Source organism: Narcine bancroftii, chromosome 1 (assembly GCF_036971445.1).
Source record: "Narcine bancroftii isolate sNarBan1 chromosome 1, sNarBan1.hap1, whole genome shotgun sequence".
Taxonomy (NCBI): domain Eukaryota; kingdom Metazoa; phylum Chordata; class Chondrichthyes; order Torpediniformes; family Narcinidae; genus Narcine; species Narcine bancroftii.
The window spans coordinates 436,188,545-436,208,370 of NC_091469.1; the positions used below are offsets into that span (position 1 = coordinate 436,188,545).

General features: G+C 39.2%; 1 protein-coding gene and 1 pseudogene across 2 annotated transcripts in view; one reads left to right on the top strand and one right to left on the bottom strand.

Moving 5' to 3' along the window:
* Positions 1 to 19,826, bottom strand: part of itga8 (integrin, alpha 8) — a 284,139-nt gene that overhangs the window by 90,016 nt on the left and 174,297 nt on the right. For both annotated transcript variants that reach the window (XM_069914329.1, XM_069914330.1), the window contains exons 19-23: positions 19,693 to 19,760; positions 19,318 to 19,465; positions 17,996 to 18,088; positions 12,547 to 12,626; positions 3,744 to 3,824 (exon numbers count right to left, since the gene is read on the bottom strand). In XM_069914329.1, the coding sequence (XP_069770430.1) occupies positions 3,744 to 3,824; positions 12,547 to 12,626; positions 17,996 to 18,088; positions 19,318 to 19,465; positions 19,693 to 19,760 (470 nt within the window). The remainder of the gene's footprint in view (positions 1 to 3,743; positions 3,825 to 12,546; positions 12,627 to 17,995; positions 18,089 to 19,317; positions 19,466 to 19,692; positions 19,761 to 19,826) is intronic.
* LOC138752068 (U2 spliceosomal RNA) lies at positions 14,001 to 14,132 on the top strand (annotated as a pseudogene).

Below are 19,826 nucleotides of genomic sequence, written 5' to 3' on the forward strand. Positions count from 1 at the left end.
CATTCACTTTAACACCCCTATTCACTTCATTGTTGCAGCCAAACTAGTGCATATTCCAGAAGACTAAAATGAAACATGCACAAAATGAATTAGTATAGCCATTTTTAAAAAGTGGATTAAAAACACCATTGAGATAAAAGTAAAGCCAGTAACATAGCCAAAGATATTTTAAAATTTAGACATACATCATGAGGTCCTTCTGGCTCACAAGCCTGTGCCACCTAAATACACCAATTAATCTACACATCCTGTATGTTTTTGGAGAGAGGGAGGAAACCTGAGCACCTCGAGCAAACCCACGCAGACATGGGGAGGACGTACAAACTCCTTACTGACAATGCTGGATTCAAACCCTGGTCGCTGGTGTGCTGTAATCGTCTTGCACAAACCGCTACTCTAACCATGCCGCCCTGACTTTAGCACCCTTATCTCTTTGAATCAGTCACATAATGGAAGTTTATACATAATGTAAAAATTCTGCCACTTACATACCTTGAAGATTTTAATAATGGCACATTGCAAAGGGTGTTTGTGTTTAGTTGAAACAGTGGACAACTTAATCACCATATTTAAATCATCCTCAAAGGGCGCAATTGAAAGACCGGTTAAAATTTAATTTCGGATTTCTATGGGTTTTCAATGCAATGTTTTTATTCTTAATGATTTATTTGTACATTTTCAGACCATGCATCCTTAAACACTTTATCCTTATTTCCTCTCAAAATATTACATTTCTTTGTTACGCTTATCAAAATAAACAATTATTCACTATACTGAACCTCATTCACAATTTTTTAACCCACTAGGCACATCAGTTTATGTATTCTTGAATGTTGATGCTGTCTTCCAAATTACTAATACAGTACACTATGACCATATTTCCAAAAATCCAACTCAAAATCATTTCTGATTTTCATTTTACAAGTGCAAATAGTCTTACACCCATATACCCATACCACCGTGAGAAACTCCTATCATATACTTTCTAGGTTTGGCTGTTTTCAAAGTTTAGCAAGGCTTTTGAAAAGGTCCCACACGGTAGGCCGGTTCAGAAGATTAGACTGCATGCAATCCAAGCCAAGATGGCCTATTGGATAGAGAATTGACTTGATGGTATGAGACAGAAAGTGATAGTGAAAAGTTTTAAGAGCAGTGACCAGTGACCTGCAGGGATCTGTACTGGGACAACTATTTTTTTGTCATCTATATTAATGGCGGATGACAATATACTTGGCCAAGTTTGCAGATGACATCAAAATTGGTGGCATAGTGGTTAACTAAGATTACAACAGGATCAAGGTGAAGTGGGAAATGGCCAAGGGATGGCAAATGAAAGTTAACATACAGTGTGAGGCATTGTACTTCAATAGATTAAAACAAGGTAGGATTTGCATGGTGAATGGTATGACTCTGGAGAGTGTTGTAGGACAAAGTGACTGGGGGTTGGGGGTGGGGGATCTGGCACATAGTTCCATTAAAGTAGCACTGGAGGTAGAGAGGGTGGTGAAGAAGGTGTTTGGCAAACTTGCCTTTATTGGCCAGCACATTGAGTGCAGGAGTAGGGAGATCACATTACATCCGTACAAGCCATTCATAAGACCACACATTGTGCTCAAGGAATATTAATTATTCTTTTAGACATACAGCATAGTAACAGGCCATTTTGGCCCACGAACATGTGTCACTCAATTACACCCAATTGACCTACAACCCCTGGTACAATTTGAATGGTGAGAGGAAACCAGAGCACTCAAGGAAACCTACACAGACACGGGGAGGACATACAAACACCTTACAGACAGCTCAGGATTCGAACCCTGGTCCTGATTGCTGGTGCTGTAACAGTGCTGCACTAACTGCGTTGCGTTTTGGTCATCAAGCGCGAGGAAAGATTTTGTTTAGCTGGAAAGGAGGCAGAAAGAAATTAATGAGACGTTATGAGGACTGGTAGAGTTGAATTATAAGAAGTTGATAGGAACCCCCAGACCATGCCCTCTTCACACTGCTACGTCAGGAAGGAGGTTACAGGAGCCCGACAATGAACACTCACCAGCACAAACACAGCTTCTTCCCCTCTGCCATCGATTTCTGAAAGGACACTACCTCACTTTCTCTTCTTTTGCATGATTTATTTTTAAAATGCAATTTCTAACAATATTTGGACTTTAATGCTGCCACAAAGCAACACATTTTTGATGTTCAAGACAATAAATTCTGAAATTCTGAGACCTTCCTCTCTGGAGTGTAGGAAGCTAACGGGGACCTTGACAGGTTTATGAAATAATGAGGGGAATAGATCAGGTAAATAGCTATCATTTTGCTTGGTAGGGGAATCTAAAATGGGTGGTGGGTATAAAGAATGAGCTTCAGAGGAATGATAGAAAAGGAGTCAAATGTAACACTCAAAAGAAATTTAGAACAGGTACATGGACAGGAGAACTTTAGAGGGATCTGGGCTGAATGCAGGTAAATTGGATGAGCTTGGATGGCATGGACAATTTGGGGAACAGGACCTGTTTCCAAGCTGTGGAATTCTATGATTTCATCTACCTGAACCCTGAAACTTGCTGTCCATATATCACCTATGCACCCACCCTGAAATTCATGTACAGCTTACATTAGAAATGGCATAGTTAGCGCGGCAGTTAGCACAATGCTATCACAGTACAGATGATCCGGGCTTATCCAGCACTCTCTGTAAGGAGTTTGTATGTGAACTTCACGAATTTCCTCAGGATGTTCCGGTTTCAAAATACAACAAAATTAAAAATTTATCAAATGCACTGTTCTCTGTGATACTTGGTCAAAAAAAATAAAACAGTCACATTAAAAAAGCTCCATAGAGCCACGGAAGCACTTCTACAGCGCAATCTCCATTTATACCTTAGAAATCACATCAGCTTGAGCAAGCTCTCATGAACAACAGTGTAGTAATGAACAGAGGACAACCTGCTTCAGTGATGTTGCTGAGAGATAAATTTTGACTGGGGCTATCTCGAGTATCACGAGATGTTTTACATCCAAATGAGTGGAAGGAGGAACAACATAAATTTTACCTGAGCTGATACTCCCTTAGATTCTGTTATTGCCAGTCCAATTTACGTTTGTACCCATAACCTTTTGGCCTCGAGAAGATAATGTTAGTCACAATGACAATCTAATGTCTGATTCAACAACACCAGCTGCTTGGAAATTATTGTGCAGATTTTTTTTAATGTATCGAAACACCAAATGGGTTGTGTCTTGAATTTATAAGCTGTCAATATTGAGTTAGCTTCCTGTTATATAACTCTCCTCATTTCACAGATTTTATTGAAAGTCTGGTTTAGCTCACTCAGCTGTTTGCCCGATTTACTGCAGTTTCCAATGTGGTGTGTGAGAAGGGTGCTGGACTGCTGAAGGAGTTCACAAAACAGGTCATCAAAGTGACAGAAAGCAGAAGTGGGGGAGGACATGAAAGACAGGAAGGTCCAGGCAGCAGATACTAGACAGGAGAGGTCACGCAAGCAACCTACACAACTATAAATGCAGAATTCTGTAACACAGTGAACTTTAAGATGAGGGACGAGGGAATGTTGGTGAAATATGCCACCTGAATATTCTATCCCATTAAAATGCACATTTTCGTCCTTAGTCGAAGTGAGTAGACTCACATCAAATGTGCAGCAACAGTTTTAAACGGAAGTTTTGCAGTTTTAGAGGAACAGTTTCTAAGTAGCGTAGGTCAGAGTTAGCAAATTTACCCTCGAATATCAATCTGAGATACTGCGCTGATGTTGATCTGCAGTTGGACCAGGTTGCTGTTTGGATTATCCTTATTTGAACTGAAACACAAAGCAGATAAAAAAATACTAGCACCACAGAGAAAAACTTCAAATTGTTATCTTTGCAATGCAGAAATCAAAATTGGAGAAATTATATTAAAAACACATGCTACAGGAATTATATCATGCCTGATACCTTTATTACTAATGCAGCATATAAACTTTAAAAAAATAAAGTTGATGAAGTGTTTTCCTGTCAAAGAAAATGCTAAAGTATGATTTGCAGACCAAAATAACAAGAAACAATTAATATATGTTTATTGAGGTAAGGGAATGCAATATCCTGATTTTGGCTTAACTCAAAGGAATGTCAGAGCATACTTCACAACCAATCTAGTTAATCTGGTTTTTTATTATTTGGAGCATTAATATTGCAAAAATAAACAATTCTTAACATTCAAATCTGGATGTTTTTCTATTCCTATATGAACAATGATAAAATGTTAGAAGAAACTTCAACAGAAAAATTATTTGATCTGGCTTTTGTCCTTGCTTCTGGATAATCATTTTTGAGAGAAATTCTGACCCAATGAAATTTACAAGTGATTCATGAAAAATAAAATCAATTCACAGGAAAATCAAAAAACTCAGACACTGAAGAGGATAAAATCAGAATCAGAATTTATTATCATGAACAAGTCACAAAATTTGTTGTTTTGCTGAGCATCACAGAGCAAACATTTATATAAGACCTTAAAAAAATAAATAAAAACAGTGCTTGAAAAGTCAAAGTAAGGCAGTGTCTTAGGTTCATTGATTATCCAGGAAACTGACGGCACGGGGAAGAAGCTGTCCTTGTGCTGTTAAGTGCTCGTCTTTAGGCTCCTGCCCTGATGGCAGCAGAGTGAAGAGGGCATGGCCTGGGTGCTGGGGATCTTTAAGGATAGAGGCTGCTTTTTTAAGATACTGCCTCATGTAGATGAACTCGATGGAGTAAAGTCTGGTGCCTGTGATGTCATAGGTCAAGTTAACAACCTCTGGAGTTTATTCTTGTCCTGAGCATTGGCATCTCCGTACTAGGCACTGTTGCAAACTGCCAGAATGCTATCAACAGTGCACCTGCTGATGTTTTCGAGAGTCTTCTTTGACATCTCCTCAAACACCTCATGTTGCTGGAGAGCCTTCTTCATAAATGCATCGACATGGAGGCTCCAGTATACATCCTCGGAGTTGTTGATAGACAGGAATTTGAAGTTCTTGACCCTCTCCTCTAATGAGCCCTCGAGGAGGACTGGTTCGTGTTCTCCTAACTTCTTCCTGAAGTCTGCAATCATGTCCTTGGTTTTGCTAACATTGTGTATAAAGTTGTTGATGTGACACCACTCAGCGAGCTGATCTATCTCCCTCCTGTGCACTTCCTCATTGCCTTTTGTGAATCTGCCATCGGCAAATTTGTAGATAGCATTGGAATTGTGCCTGGCCACACAGACATGGGTGTATAATGAGTAGAGCAGTGGGCTAAGCACGCAACCTTGAGGTGAACCTGGGTTGAAAGTCACGGAGGAGAAGATGTTTCCAATTCAATGATCCAGTTGCAGAGGGTGGTGCAGATGCCAAAGGTTTGAAGGTTGTTGATTAGCACTGAGGGAATAATGATGTTGAAGGCTGAGTTGTAGTCTATGAAGAGTACGAATTGCTGTTTTCGAGGTGATCTAGAGCTGAGTGGAGAGCCAGTGATATTGCATCAGCTGTGGAGCAATTGTGACGATAAGTGCATTTCAGGGGGTTGTCCTTCGCTTAGGCATGTCTTAATTCTGGCCAAGGCCAACCTCTTGAATTTTAATCACAGTAGATGTGAGCACTACTGGGCGAGTCATTGAGGCAGCTCATTTTCTTTTTGGGCACTGGGATGATTGATACCCTTTTGAAGCAGGAAGGAATCTCTGACTACAGCAATGAGAGACTGAAATGAACACTCCGACTAGTTGGTTGGCACAGATTTTCAGATCCCTGTCAGGTATGCCAACAGGGCCAGATCCCTTGTGAGGGTTTACCCTCTTGAATGATATTCTGACATCTGCCTCAGAAAGAGATATCACAGCATCCTCAGCCTTTGCAGGGATTCTCATAGGCACTGTGGGATACTCCTTTTCAAAGCAGGCATTAAAGATGTTCAGCTCATAGGGTAATGAATGCTGTAATGGCTTGCAGTCCTTGTCATAGCTGGCATGTATCTGTCTCCATCTCTAGCATCCTCCAGAATTGCCACTTCACTGCAGAGATGGGCTTCCACAGATGGTGCCTGGACTTTTTGTAGAGATCTGGATCCCCAGCCTTAAATTCCCTTGATCTCTGCAGGCTGAAATTTCTCTGATTCTTCTGGTTGGGGAACTCTAGGTATGTGCACATGGGCACACGTTCAACCTCGCAGGGCTTGATGAAGTTGGTGACACATGTTGCATATTCGTTAAGGATGAGTTCATGAATGTGGTCCAGTCCATTGATTCAAAGCAGCCCTTCAGATGCACCTGTCTCCCTCCACCATACTTTCACTGTTCTCACTCCTCAGTCTCTGTTTTTATACTGCGAGTAGAAGTGCAGCCAAGTGATCAGACTTGCCAAGTGCAGTCGTGATATGGCTCAGTCGACATTCTTCATGGTGGTGTAGCAGTGGTCGAGTTTATTGACTCATCTGGTCTCGCACATTGGTGGTAGTTTGTTAGAGTTTTGACCTGAATTAATTCACTTACAATGACTGGGAAGTCATCAGGATGAGCTCTCTCCTGGCTGCTAATCCCAGTGCTCAGCCTCTCCAGTGCCAGCCTGATGTTAGCCTGGGGTGGAATGTACACTGCAACCAGGATGATGGTGGTGAACTCCCTCAGCAGGTAGAAATGGTGGCACTTGATCGCCAAATGTCCAAGATCAAGGGAACAAGACTGGGATATAACTGTCATGTCTGTGCACCACAATAAATTGATGATGATACAATCACCACCTCCCCTGGTATTTCCTGGTGTTTAGTCAGTAGCCATTGGGCTGTAGCGCCATGTTTGAAATGTCCTCGTTTAACTAAGTTTCTGTGAAACATCACACAACACCCCCTGATGTCTCTCTGATGAATGAAAGCCTCAGTACCCAACATCTTAGCTTAACCTGTAGCTACCCTCTGCGTCCACATAGACAGGTTTTTCTTCTTTAACTGGCCTGTGGGTTGGCGACGACGTATCTCCCATGGAGTTAAGTCGTCCCCGCAATGTCTCTTTAAATCTTCTGTGATGTTAAAATGGGCTGAGCGTCTGCTGTTGGCATCTCCTGCGAAGTTTAAAAGGCCCATTGGTTGGCTTTTTAAAACTCCCGTGGTGTTTAACTTCTGTGAGCGTTGGCTGTTTAAAGGCCCCATGGTCTGACAGAGACTGCCGTTTCTGCCATTTGCGAGGTCTGCTAGCAATCTTAACACATCCTTATTCACAGGTAAGTTTGTTTCTATGGTTCAGGGGTTGAGTTTTAATAGTTCTGCACAGGAGTAATTGATAACTCACGTCACAGAGCTGTACGCAGAGTCGGCACCATTAAATTTTTTTGAAAAATGTCTATTAGTCTGATCAGCATATGAAATGACAATTATTATATTTGCTTTTCTTTTAAACTCATTCATAGGAGCTGCCGAGTTTACTCTTGCAAATTTACTGAAGAAACAGATAAAGCAGTCACACGTCAAGTCTTTCCACTGTTCAACAAGATCATGGCTGATCCAATCTTGCTGGTTTCCAGTTCATTTGATTTCTTATAGTTCAAATGTCTATAATTTTCTATGTAAAAATATTCAATGATTTTGGTTTCATTGTTCTCTCAAATGGAGAATTCCAAATAAGTCAAGTCACCTTTATTTATCATTCATATCATGCTCGCATGGTAAAGATAAGATGGCATTTCTCCAGGACCATGGAGCATATTTACACGAATACAAGTTAGAATAGAAGTTAAACACATTGAAATATTGAGATGTATACAGTAAAAAGTACACTGTGCATTATCCACATATGTTCTGGGAATTCAGTAGCCTGATGACTTGGGGGATAAAACTGGATAGGGTTAGGGACGTGGGGACCGGCGGCCGAGGAGACTGCCGGGGGAGACGGCCGGGTGACTGGAAGGGGGTGGGGGTGGATATGGCAGCACAATTTGGGTGGGCTTTCTGAAATCCAGAAAAATCTGAAATTCAGAACACACTGTCCCCCAAGGGTTCCGGTTAAAGGATTGTGTCCCTGTACTTGCTATACCTGCATGCTAATCTTTTGTGAAGTTTACAATTACATCAAAAGACCAGAAGGCAAAAGGAAATTGAGACAGTTGATACTAGATCAGAAGTCTCCAAACCCTTAAGACCATTGACCCCTTCATGGAATCTTCATTGATCCCCAGGCATGGAATCCCAGTGCTGGATTTGGGGTGGGTGGGGTGCTGGAGCTGGACTGGAGGGGTGAGGTGCTACCAAAGGTATGAAGAACGCAAACATCTTCTACGCTCAGTCTGTCCTCCTATTCGCCCTAAATTTTTTAAAAGGCCGAAGCCAAATACAACATGGCGGCAACTAAGGCCTGCTCTCATGAGAGGTTAGCTACTACTGCCATAGACGCCATTTTCTATTGATCTGCCCCTGCTTCAATTGACCCCTTCCCCAAGCATGATCGATCCCCTTTCAACCCCCGAGCATTTATCGACCCCTTGGATAATCCCATCAACCCCCAGAGGTCAATATCAACCACTTTGGAGATCCCTGTACTAGATCAGTTGAAGGGTTTACAGTGATAAATGGAAATTATGGAATTTAAAAAAAATATACAGCAAGATAACAAGGCATTTCGGCACATGAGTCTGTGCCGCCAAATGTACACCCAATTGACCTGGACCCCCAGTATGTTTTGAAACTATATTGTGACATTCTGATTACTCTACCTATGTTTGAATGAATGGAGTGTGTCGTTAAGGCAAATGAAATACATACACAGAGAGTCAAGTGGGAATCTGTTGTCGTAGCTATTGCAGAAGTTTGGCTTGAAAAGGATATTTTTGGATAAAGAGTGTTTACAGGGAATATTTATTTTCTATTTTAGGGAAATTTAATTTCAGTCCACATTCCATTAATTGGATTATATTATTATATTCATGGCCATGGCTTCAATTCATTCTAATTCACAATAATTGAAGACATTTAGGGTGCATAGTGGAACAAGGATGCCCTTTAAGACCTTTCTGATATAGTTTAGGAACCTCCAGCTGTCGCCCTCCAACAGTGCAGAGAATTTAAAGGAATAACTAGAAATGGAGTTGAGCATAAAGTATTTCTTTACACAGATGATCCAATCCAAAGTTTTCCATACCAAATATATTAACTATGCTTTCCCAATTTGGCCAGTGTTTGAGTTATAAATTAAATTTGTACAAGAGTGAATTATTACCTTTAAAGGGATCTTTTTCAATCTATCCTAATTTTCCATTCAAAGTAGTGAAAAACCAATTTCAATACTTGGGAATTACAATTATGAAAAGTCAAAAATCTATTGAAAGAAAATTCCTTAGTACTGTATTTTTATGCATATAATGTACGTGTTATATGCATATTTTACTAACCAGGCATCCCTACCTGCATATTATATGTGTGTGCATGCTATACTAGAATATTTTTACATGTTGAAAGAGCGTGCACAATTAAGAATGGGCGTGGGAAAGTCTAACTGGCAATTTATACCAGGCATGGAAATATAATAGCAGTATTGAAAGTATGGGCACAATTTATAGCGACTGTGGGAAAGACACGTGGGCAACCTATAATGAGCGTGGGAATATTATAGTGAGCATGAAAATGTAATAGCGGCAATGAAATAACAGGTACATTTTATAGCAAGTGTGGGAAATTTTGATTTTGGGAATGTCTCTTCATACTGAATGCCATGGTATTCCTATAAACAGGACATTCTGGCTAGGGAACTGCACCTTATCAATGTTAATTGTCCAGACACATCCCTGAGAAAGGAGACAACATTAGAATTAAAATCCTGCTTAACTCTGAATCCGGTCTCCGGATCTATTTAATTGATTCCTTTCCAAAGCTTGTTAATGTACTGCAGCAGGATATTATCTATATAATGGGTGATTGACATCTTTGGGGAAAGTTGATTGTGTGTTAATTGCAGGACATTAACTGTGGCACACACTGGTACGTGCTTTGTCTCATGTTCTATTTAAATACAGTCAGTCAGAATTTAGAATACCATACCTGCACGGTATATGCATGTGCGCATTATATGAAAATATTTTTAGACAATTTATTATTTTCTGCAAGCTATATGCATGTATGTGTTACATGCTTGAAAATACAGTATTATTTAATCAGATTAAAGTATTATCAGGATGGCTACCACTACATATTACAATGATTGGATGAATAAATTCAATTAAGATGAACATTTTACCTAAATTTCTATACCTTATTCAAGCCTTACTAATTTTTATTCCCAAATTTAAAAAAAACTCATTAGATTCATTTATTTCCTCACATATATGGCAGAGAAAACAACCACGAATAAATAAAAAACTAAAAGCAATGGGGAATTATCACTTCCAAATTTTCAATTTTATTATTGGGTGAATAATATACGTAATTTAGTTTCATTATTACATTTTGATAAATTAGCGAATGAAGTTTTAAAAAAAATCTATTGGCAATTTTAGGTTCCTTTTTACCCTTTTCCCTTTCTAAATCGATATATAATCCAATAATGAGAAATAGGTTGAGAATATGGGCTCAATTTAGGACATTTTTTGGTTATAACAGTTTTTCTCTTGCTATCCCCATTATAAATTAACATCTTTTTCTGCCTTCCGTATTAGATGCAGACATTAAGGAATGGTACAGATTAGATATCAAAAGTTTTTTAAACATTTGTGATAACTTTGCCTCTTTTTTGAACAACTGTTAGCTAAATTTAATTTTTTTAATAGACATTTCTTTAGATTTTTATAAGAATTTTGTTCAGTCAAAATGACATTTTTTCATATCACAAATTCCAATATTCTTGATATATTTTTTAATTTACAGTTTGTTCATGGTGGATTAATATCATATTTATAATGACTTATTGGATTTAATGCCGGCCTCAATGACTGGGATTAAGAATGATTGGGAACATGATCTCAATATAAGATTCTCAGATGAAGATTGGTACTCTGATTAATGATTCTTCATTTTGTGCAAGACACTGTTTATTACAATTTAAGGTGATATACAGAATACATCTGTCCAAACTTAAATTATCTTGTTTTTAATGCAGATGTGAGAAGTGCAACATTTTTGAAGTTTCATTCATCCATATGCTTTGGGAGTGTCCCAATTTAGGAAGATTTTGGGAAAATATTTTTCAATCTTTATCAATGATTTTTAAGATCAAAATGGAACCATGCCCTTTAATTGTCTTGTTTGGTTTTTCCCCTGAACCGGATATATTTGTGTCTGCATCTCAAGAGAAAGTTTTAAATTTTACCACATTGAAAACCAGACGTGATACATGATATAAAGTCCTGTTTAAGCTTGGAGAAAATTAGATACAACATTATAGATAGAAAATTTCAATTTGAAAAGATGTGGGCCCCATTCGTAGAACACAATCATGATTGGCAGATTTAAGTAATTTGGATGCTCCAGCGATTCTCTGTCTAGCTTCTGAAGGTCACTATTTGATCCACATCTTTACATTTTTTTCTACAACGTAACCTTGATTAGAGGGAAGGGGTAGATTAGGTTTATTTATTTTTTGTTCCCTCTTTCTTTTTATTCCTTTTTTTAAAGATTAATTGATTATATATGGGTTTAATTACAGTTGTCCTAGATCATATCAAATTAGACAGTTATTGACCAAGGGTTGGTATAACGTAACACAATTGGTTTCTACCCAGAATTAAATTTTAAGAAATAATGTTAAATCAACAGGGATGGATTAAAAAAAATATTTTATATTAATTTGTAATATGTACATATGACAAACTTTTTGATATATTAGTGGACTGTATGTAGGATTATTATGTTGAACTGAAAAATATTTTAAAAAGAGATGTTCGGGATGGAAAGAAGACTAGCAGTGTTGATTAATAATATTATAGTGGAGCAGAAGTCAAAGACAAAGTTGTCATTTTTTAAAAAGGTAAAGAACAGTACTGGGAACATTTCATCACTGGGGGAATTATTTCAGGAAACAAAGTAAGAGATGTATGGTGGTGCAAGAAGCAGGAAAATTACAGAGAAGTGCAAAACTAGGCATTTGCAATGGGAAACAACTATGCCAATGTAAACAGGAATAGCATTATGGAGAGAGAGAGAGAGAGAGAGAGAGAGAGAGAGAGAGAGAGAGAGAGTGAGAGAGAGAGAGAGAGAGAGAGAGAGAGAGAGAGAACACACAGACACACACAAAGAGATTTTCAAATGGTCTGGGCTTATTGTAAATGTCAAGTTCAATTTATCAATAAATGCAAAATCATTTTGCTCAGAAATTCCAGCAGCTATTTGAAATAGCTGCTGAGAATCAGCTCAATATCTTTGCAATAAATATGATGTTTGTTGTTGGTTACATGTAGATGATGTGGGGAATAGTATATTCTTCCAGAAAGTCATCCAAACTGAGTTTAGGCAGATCGATGGATTTCATTTAAGTTATCCAGTGAAGGCCATTTCCTTCTTTGCATTTTTTAATCAAAGGATGAAAATCAGGGCCAATTTGCAACTCACCTTTTAATCTGCAGGTCAAAAGTGAGATTGACATCTGCCATCTCAAGGTGTTGAACTGAAAAACGCAACCCCACTGACAGCTGGAGGAGGAAAAAATCAGATTAAAGTATTAGACATCAACATCTGTTGGAATTACTGAGTCCAACTCCTGTAGTGGACCATAGCTATGAACTACAGAACCAAAGAAACCGCATTCATTTCAGTCTCACCTTCTTCAGCATTATAAATATATTAATTCATGCAGATTAGGAGCCTCATTAGTTCACATGACAGATAGGGCTCCCCCACCCTTCCTCTGACAACTAGACAATAGATGGAGAATATTTGGATTTTGGGCTTCAAAACAAATTAAAACAATTTGCCGGCAAATTTGTAAATGTGTTATTGTACGGGCCACACAGTCATAGATGCAAAGTGAGTAGAGCAGGAGACTCAGTTTGCAGCCCTGCAGTGCTCCGGTACTGATGGAGATAGTGGATAAGAGGTTCTTTCCGATCCACACTAATTGGGGTCTGGGGTTGAGGGAATCCCAGACCCAAGTAGACAGAGGGGTATTGAGGCTGTGTTATTGAGGCCCTAATTTTAGAATTTGCTGATCAGTTTTGAAGGGTGGGAAATGATAAATCTTATTTACAAATCCACTTGATGCAATAGAGTGAAAGTTACAAAGATTTGTCAGTCAATCATGGGAATCAGTCAGGTATGGTGGTCAGTGGTATGTTTTACATTGGGATGAAATATATTGTAGGATCTGCTGAATTCACAAACTCCTGATGGTTGATAGTATAAATCTGTGCTGCAACTATAGACCATCATCCTATACCAAACAGTATTTTAATAAAGAGCCTAAAGGATAGAAAAAGCCATTTGGCTAAAACCTTCGCCACCAGCTTCTTCCCAGATGTCTTCATCTAACCCACCATCAAGTCCTTCTTTCCTTGCCTCCTCCAAGTGCATCTATACGATTTGCTTCAAATACCTCTTCTGAAAATCTGTATGATAGGAATTCTAGGCATATATATTTCATAGACTTTTGTTAGACTTGCCCATTCTTTTATTTCTCTTTCAACACATTCAGTAACCAGAATAAATTCTGGGAAATTTGTTTCATTGTTCAGCAATAGAGAGGGTGCAGAGAGGTCTTAGTCTCATTTAAAGACTCTTCAAGAAGAGTGTCATAACCTGCTTAAGTGACTACCAACCAGTTGTACTCACATCCTCTGTGATGAAGGTTTTTTTTAAAAAAAAGAGGCTGGTGTTGAAGTATATCAGCTCCTGTTTGAGCAGCGACATGGATCCATTCCAATTTGCCTACCACAGCAACAGATCTATGGCAGTTGCCATTTCACTGGCTCTACACAAAACCCTGGACATAAAGATACATACTTCAGGATGCTCTTTATTGACTAGAGCTTGGATTTCAACACCATCATCCCTTCAAAACTGATCAGCAGATCGCTTCTCGTCCTTTTGGCTAAGATCAAGTGTAGTATCTGTTCTTATCAGTTTATTATTGCAAAGTGCATATCTTATCTGATACGTCCCTTATCTAGGAACACAAAAAAAAAACTGATCAGCAAATTCCAAAATTAAGGCCTCAATACCCCCCTGTCTCGTTTGTTCTGGGATTCCCTCATCTCCAGACCCCAATCAGTGTGGATCATAAAGAATCTCTCATCTACAATCACCATCAATATCAGAGCACCACGGTTGCAAACTGAGACTCCTGTTCTACTCGCCTTGCACCTATGACTGTGTGGCTCAGTACAACAACACCACCATTTACAAACTTGCTGACAATATCACAGTGGTAGGCTTTATAAAAAGGAACGATGAGACAGCATACAGGAAGGAGATTGAAAACTTGGTTGAATGGTGTACTAACAATAACCAAGGAGCTGATCATAGGCATTAGGAAAGGAGAACCAGAGGTATACGATCCACTGATCATTGGGGGAAATCAGAGGTGGAGAAGGTGAGCAAATTTCAATTCCTGGGAGTCTCATCTCAGAGGACCTTTCCTTGACCAGGCATACTAATGTTATCGTGAAGAAAACAAGTTAGCGCCTCTACTTTCTTGGGAGTTTGCGAAAGTCCAGTATGACATCGGAAACATTGCCAAACTTCTACAGATGTGTAGTTGAAAGTGTGCTGACCTGCTGCATCACGGCCTGGTATGGGGCCACAAATACCTCTGAATGGAAAGCCCAGTACGTCACAGGTAAAACTCTCCTCACCAATAATAAAATCTACGTGGAGAGCAGCAGCAATCATCAATGATCCACACCACCCAATACATGCTCTGTTCTCATTGCTGCCATCAGGGAAGAGGTAGAGGTGCCGTAAGACACAGATGCTATGCCCCCATACTCAGACTCATTTAAAGATTCTTACTCTGCACAGGTTTTATTCCTGAATCTTTTTTCTGATTTGCAGTTTGTTTACATTTCTTTCTTTGTTTACATTTGTCTCTTTTGTATACATATAATTTTTCTTGAGTACCCTTTACATTACCAGTAAGTAAAAATTCTGACTGGCCACAAGAATGTGTATGTTATGTACTCTGACAATAAATTTGAACCCGACTTGACATTACTTGATTCCCCAGGGTGTTGCATGCCTTGGAGTGTTTTTTTGGGGAGAGACTGGAGAGGCTTGTTTGGTTCACCTTGCAGTGGAGAAGGTTAAGAAGGAATATGATTTTGACAAATATGCAATTATGAGGTGGATAGAGAGCAAAATGCAGAAAACGTTTCCTATTTTCAGAGGTGAACAAAACTAGAGAACACAGATTTAGAACAAGTGGCGAAGAATTTAGAAAGAATCTTTTAAAATTAATATTTAAAAAATATAGACATACAGCATGGCAACAGGCCTTTCCAGCCCATGAGCCCATGGTGCCCAATTAACCTACAATCCCTGTACTTTTTGAATGGTGGGAGGAAACCCAAGTAGCCTCAGGAAACCCATGCAGACATGGGGAGGATGTACAAACTCCTTACAGACAGCACCAGAGTTGAACCCAGGTCACTGGCTGTAAGAGGATTGCATTAACCATTACACTAACCATACAGCCCAAATCTGATATGGAGCTTTTTTCAACCAGAGTGTAATGTGTACCTGGAATGCAATCCAAATGGCAGCAGAGTCGCTGACACCTTCTTAGGAAGGGACTAGCCAAGCAGATGAATTGCTTGAGCACTGAAGCTATGGATGAATACTCATGGGTACCCACAGGTTGGTGTGAATGTGATGGGCCAACTTGCCTCTTTCCCTACTCCGTGTCTCTAAGGTAAATCAATAACACATCTGAAAAATGTAGAACTAAAACAAGGTAACAGATTGAACTGTATTGGATCAATTGGAGCTCAAAGTTGTTAGTCATTGTATACATCTGATATGTGACATACAGTATTAATATTACACAGGAAAGGAAGATACATGATATTGATGTGAGAAATGAACAACTTGAAGCGGACTGCTGAAATTATGTGAGACGTTGAATAGAATCCTGGGAAGTGATCTCAAAGTAGTTACTGCATTGAGAAGATCTAATACTTTCATGAATGTTGAAAACTAAACTCTAGATGTTGCCTGCGGTTTCTATTTTAAACACTAATGATTCTGCCAATGTCAAACTGCACTAAGACTGGGAAGTTTCCACTATGAAGCCGCTGCAAAACACTAAATTTCATGACTTATTCGTGACAATAAATCCTGATTCTAATTCTGAAATTCCTTTGTTCGTCCAACAGTGCTCCAGTGGTCGACTGGAAATTATTTGGAATTCCTGTTCCCTCTGCACTTCAGCCAAACTTGTGTCAATTTCCCCACTGTAAAGATTTCTCAAAGTTATTTTGATGAATGATTTGCAACAAAGGTAATCACCTTTGCACTCATACTGTACATAACTTCCTTGTAGGAAACTGACACACATTATAAAATTGCAAACCTGTAAAGATTTTGAATTTTAACATTTTAAAATGGAGTTGAATAAAGACACAAGAAACTGAAAGTGCTAAATCAAAATAAGATGCTAGAGGAACTTAGTGGGTTTACCAGCATATCTAGGAGGGTGGTTGGGATGGGTTCAGAATTAATGTTTTAATTCAAGACCCTGTGATGGGGAGGAGTGAGTGGACCATGGAATCATGAAGAGAGGCATTCCCTGAGGGAGGAAAGGTGAAAGTAGAAGTCTGGGAAATAGAGGAAAAACAAAAGAGTGAGGATTCCATAAAACACTGTAGATGGAAGCCTACAGTAAACAAAATGAGGACATCTCAGAAAGCCTCACCTTGAGAACAGATGGAGTGGAAATGGAGAAACTGAAAAAAGAGATGGCATCCTTACAGAAGACAAGATGGGATGAGGTTTTCTAGGTAACTGTGGGAATGAGTGGGCTGACAGTAAATGTTGGTAGATGATTTGCCTGCTGAGAAGGATACAGATAGATCCAGAGAGGGAAGGGAAATGTCAGAATTGGTCCATGTGAATTTGAGAACCAGGTGGAATCAAGTCCAAGGGGGATAAAACTGATGAGCTCCAAATGGGTGCAGGAAGCAGCACCAAAGCAGTCATCGATGTAGTGGAAACAGATTTGGACAGAGGTACCCGAGTAGGTTTGCTATGGGAATTACTCCACACAGCCAATGAAAGACAGATATAGTGCACACCATGGCTATACCTTTGATTTGTAGAAAGTGAGAAGTGTCTGAAAGGAAGCTGTTCAGGACGAGAACAGGTTTAGCCAAGCTGGTGAAGGGGAACTGCTTGGATTGTTCCTTGCTGAACCAAGTGGAGAACTTTAAGGGCTTCCTGATTAGCAAATGAAAGTGTATAAAGACTGCACATTCATTTTGAAGATGAGGTGATGAGGGTCAGGAAGTCAGAACTTATCAAAATGGTGGAGAGCATTCAACCTGTCTCAGATGTGGGAAGAAAGGGACTAGGCAAGAGTAGATAGGATGAAGTCAAGATGTGGGGATGCAGGTTTAATTGGGCAAGAGCAGGCATAAAACAATGGGCCTACCAGGACTGTCCACTTTGTGGATCTTGGGAAAGAGATAGAAGAGGGAATACTCTCAAACTGCAGGCTGTGGAAGGATAATCTCCTGATGTGATAAGATCAGTCACAATCCAAAAGCCAGTGTCCATTCAGGGGGTTTATAAGTAGATGTTCAAGAACTTCCATCTATCCTCTAGAAGGTAGAGGTCAGTCCACTAGACTACAAAAGCACAACTCTTGTGGCAGGTTTAATAACTGGGGGAGTGGAATGTTGATGGGCTGATGTTGGAGTGGGTAAGGGGAGTATTGGAAATGGAAAAGTCAAAAGAGGGTAAAAGGAAGTGGAATGGAGTTGAATGTTAGCTTTCTCACTTTGCCCTGTATTTTCATTGGGTGCAATAATGACTATTATATAATTTGTAACAGTCTTCTGTTTTCACTTACATTGGTTCCTGCTGCCATGGGGTTTCCCAGATCACAGACAACCATCCGAGTCGTATTTCCTATATTATAGGCACAGCTGAGCTCAACCAGTGACTGTGGTACAAAGAAAGGGTGACAAAAGCCATCAACTTTGTGCAAATTCAGGAAGACATTTTTTTTTGAGTGTTTAACTCAGCTGCAGAACTGTTAATCTGGATAGCCATCGTTCCAATAAGGGTTGCCCGCAATGACAGCTTCCTTTGTAAAATAGTGTTGTATAGTTGATTGTGCAATTCGAAGAAGGAACCCTTTAAGTTCATTCCCACAAAACAGCAAGGATACAATAAAGCAGGTGGCAACAGCTATTCCCTGCAGGCCATAAGGAATTGCTCCATGTTATAAACAAAAGCTCAGCATAACGCAAGGGACCTCACTAGCAGAATACATTTTACATGAACTCTGCGTATATGGTGCACTGTTCGAGTCCCCAAACTGCAGTCTGAAGACTAGTTCTAATGTGACTCATTTCAGAGCATTAAACAAGCCTAGAAAACAACCAGATGTACAGATACGTAGCACTACAGGAACTTTACAACCTTCAAAGTCCTGTAATGGTGGAAAATGCAAAACTACCTGACAGGAATTAAATGCTACAGTATTAGCCAATATGGGTGTTAAAACTATATTTGGATGGCAACTCCTATTTGGAAAGAGCTATGATCCAGTGTCTATTCCATTAAAGAAGGTGATACATAGCAATGATTTTCAGAAAATAATTGAACACATTGTTACGATTGCTTTAAAAGTTTTGAACTCATCCATGAACTTTAAAAGGTACAGTTCAATTAAATAAACACACTTCAGTTCAATTTTACATTCTGCTTCATAATTCTTTCCTATCAACTACATGTTTCTAATTGACCTTGTGCTGTATTTTCAAAGCCATAAGAAGATTCTTAAAGACTTGCTATGGACGAGTTTGGCCCAATGGCCTATTTCCAACCTATATGATTCTATGGGTCTAAGAGTTTCCATCTTTGACCTTATGGCGGTGCTTGACCTTCACAGGCTTCCACACTCTAGGCTTTGAAGGTATAACCGTGGCTGGTTGGACCATTTCAGAGGGCAGCAATAAAAACAACTGCTGGTGTGGAATCGCATCTTGCCTAGACCAGGCAAGAGTGGTAGATCTTATTTCCTGAAACAAATAAGTGTTAGGACAATCTGGTCAATTTAATTTTCCCTGCTGTCAAAATAAGAACATGTGTCTCCAAACCTTTTGTCCAAATCTCTGGATTACTAATCTATAAAATAACCAGAAGTTGCTGTTCCTCTTTAATTACCTCATTGTTACGAATAACCCCAATGTAATCTGCTTCTGATGGTATGACAACACTGAGTTCTGCTTCGTAAGCTCCTTCTCCTTCATTTCTGGCATTTATGATGAACGCGAGAGGGTTTTCTTGTCCAATTATTACTTGATGTGCATCACTGTAAAGCACAAAAAGGGTAAACCATCATTGTATTTTAATTATTATCAACTTAGAGTCAAATTCGGAGTACCAGGTACTTACTACCAGTAATCACAAGTAAACTACACAGACGTATAATAAAATGATAACCACATCAAAGTCACAGTGAAAACACAAATATTTAATTGTGCAGTAGGTACACCAAGAGTCAATAGGTGTATGTACAGCATGCATAATCCAACTTACGGGAAAGCTGAAAGTTGAAGGGCTGGGATGCAAACATTATCTTCTCCGCAGTCTAGAAGAATGTGTGCCTGTGTGATAAAAGAAAGGCAATGCTAATAAAGTCTCAAATTTAGAGCTAGAAACTACAAAATTCA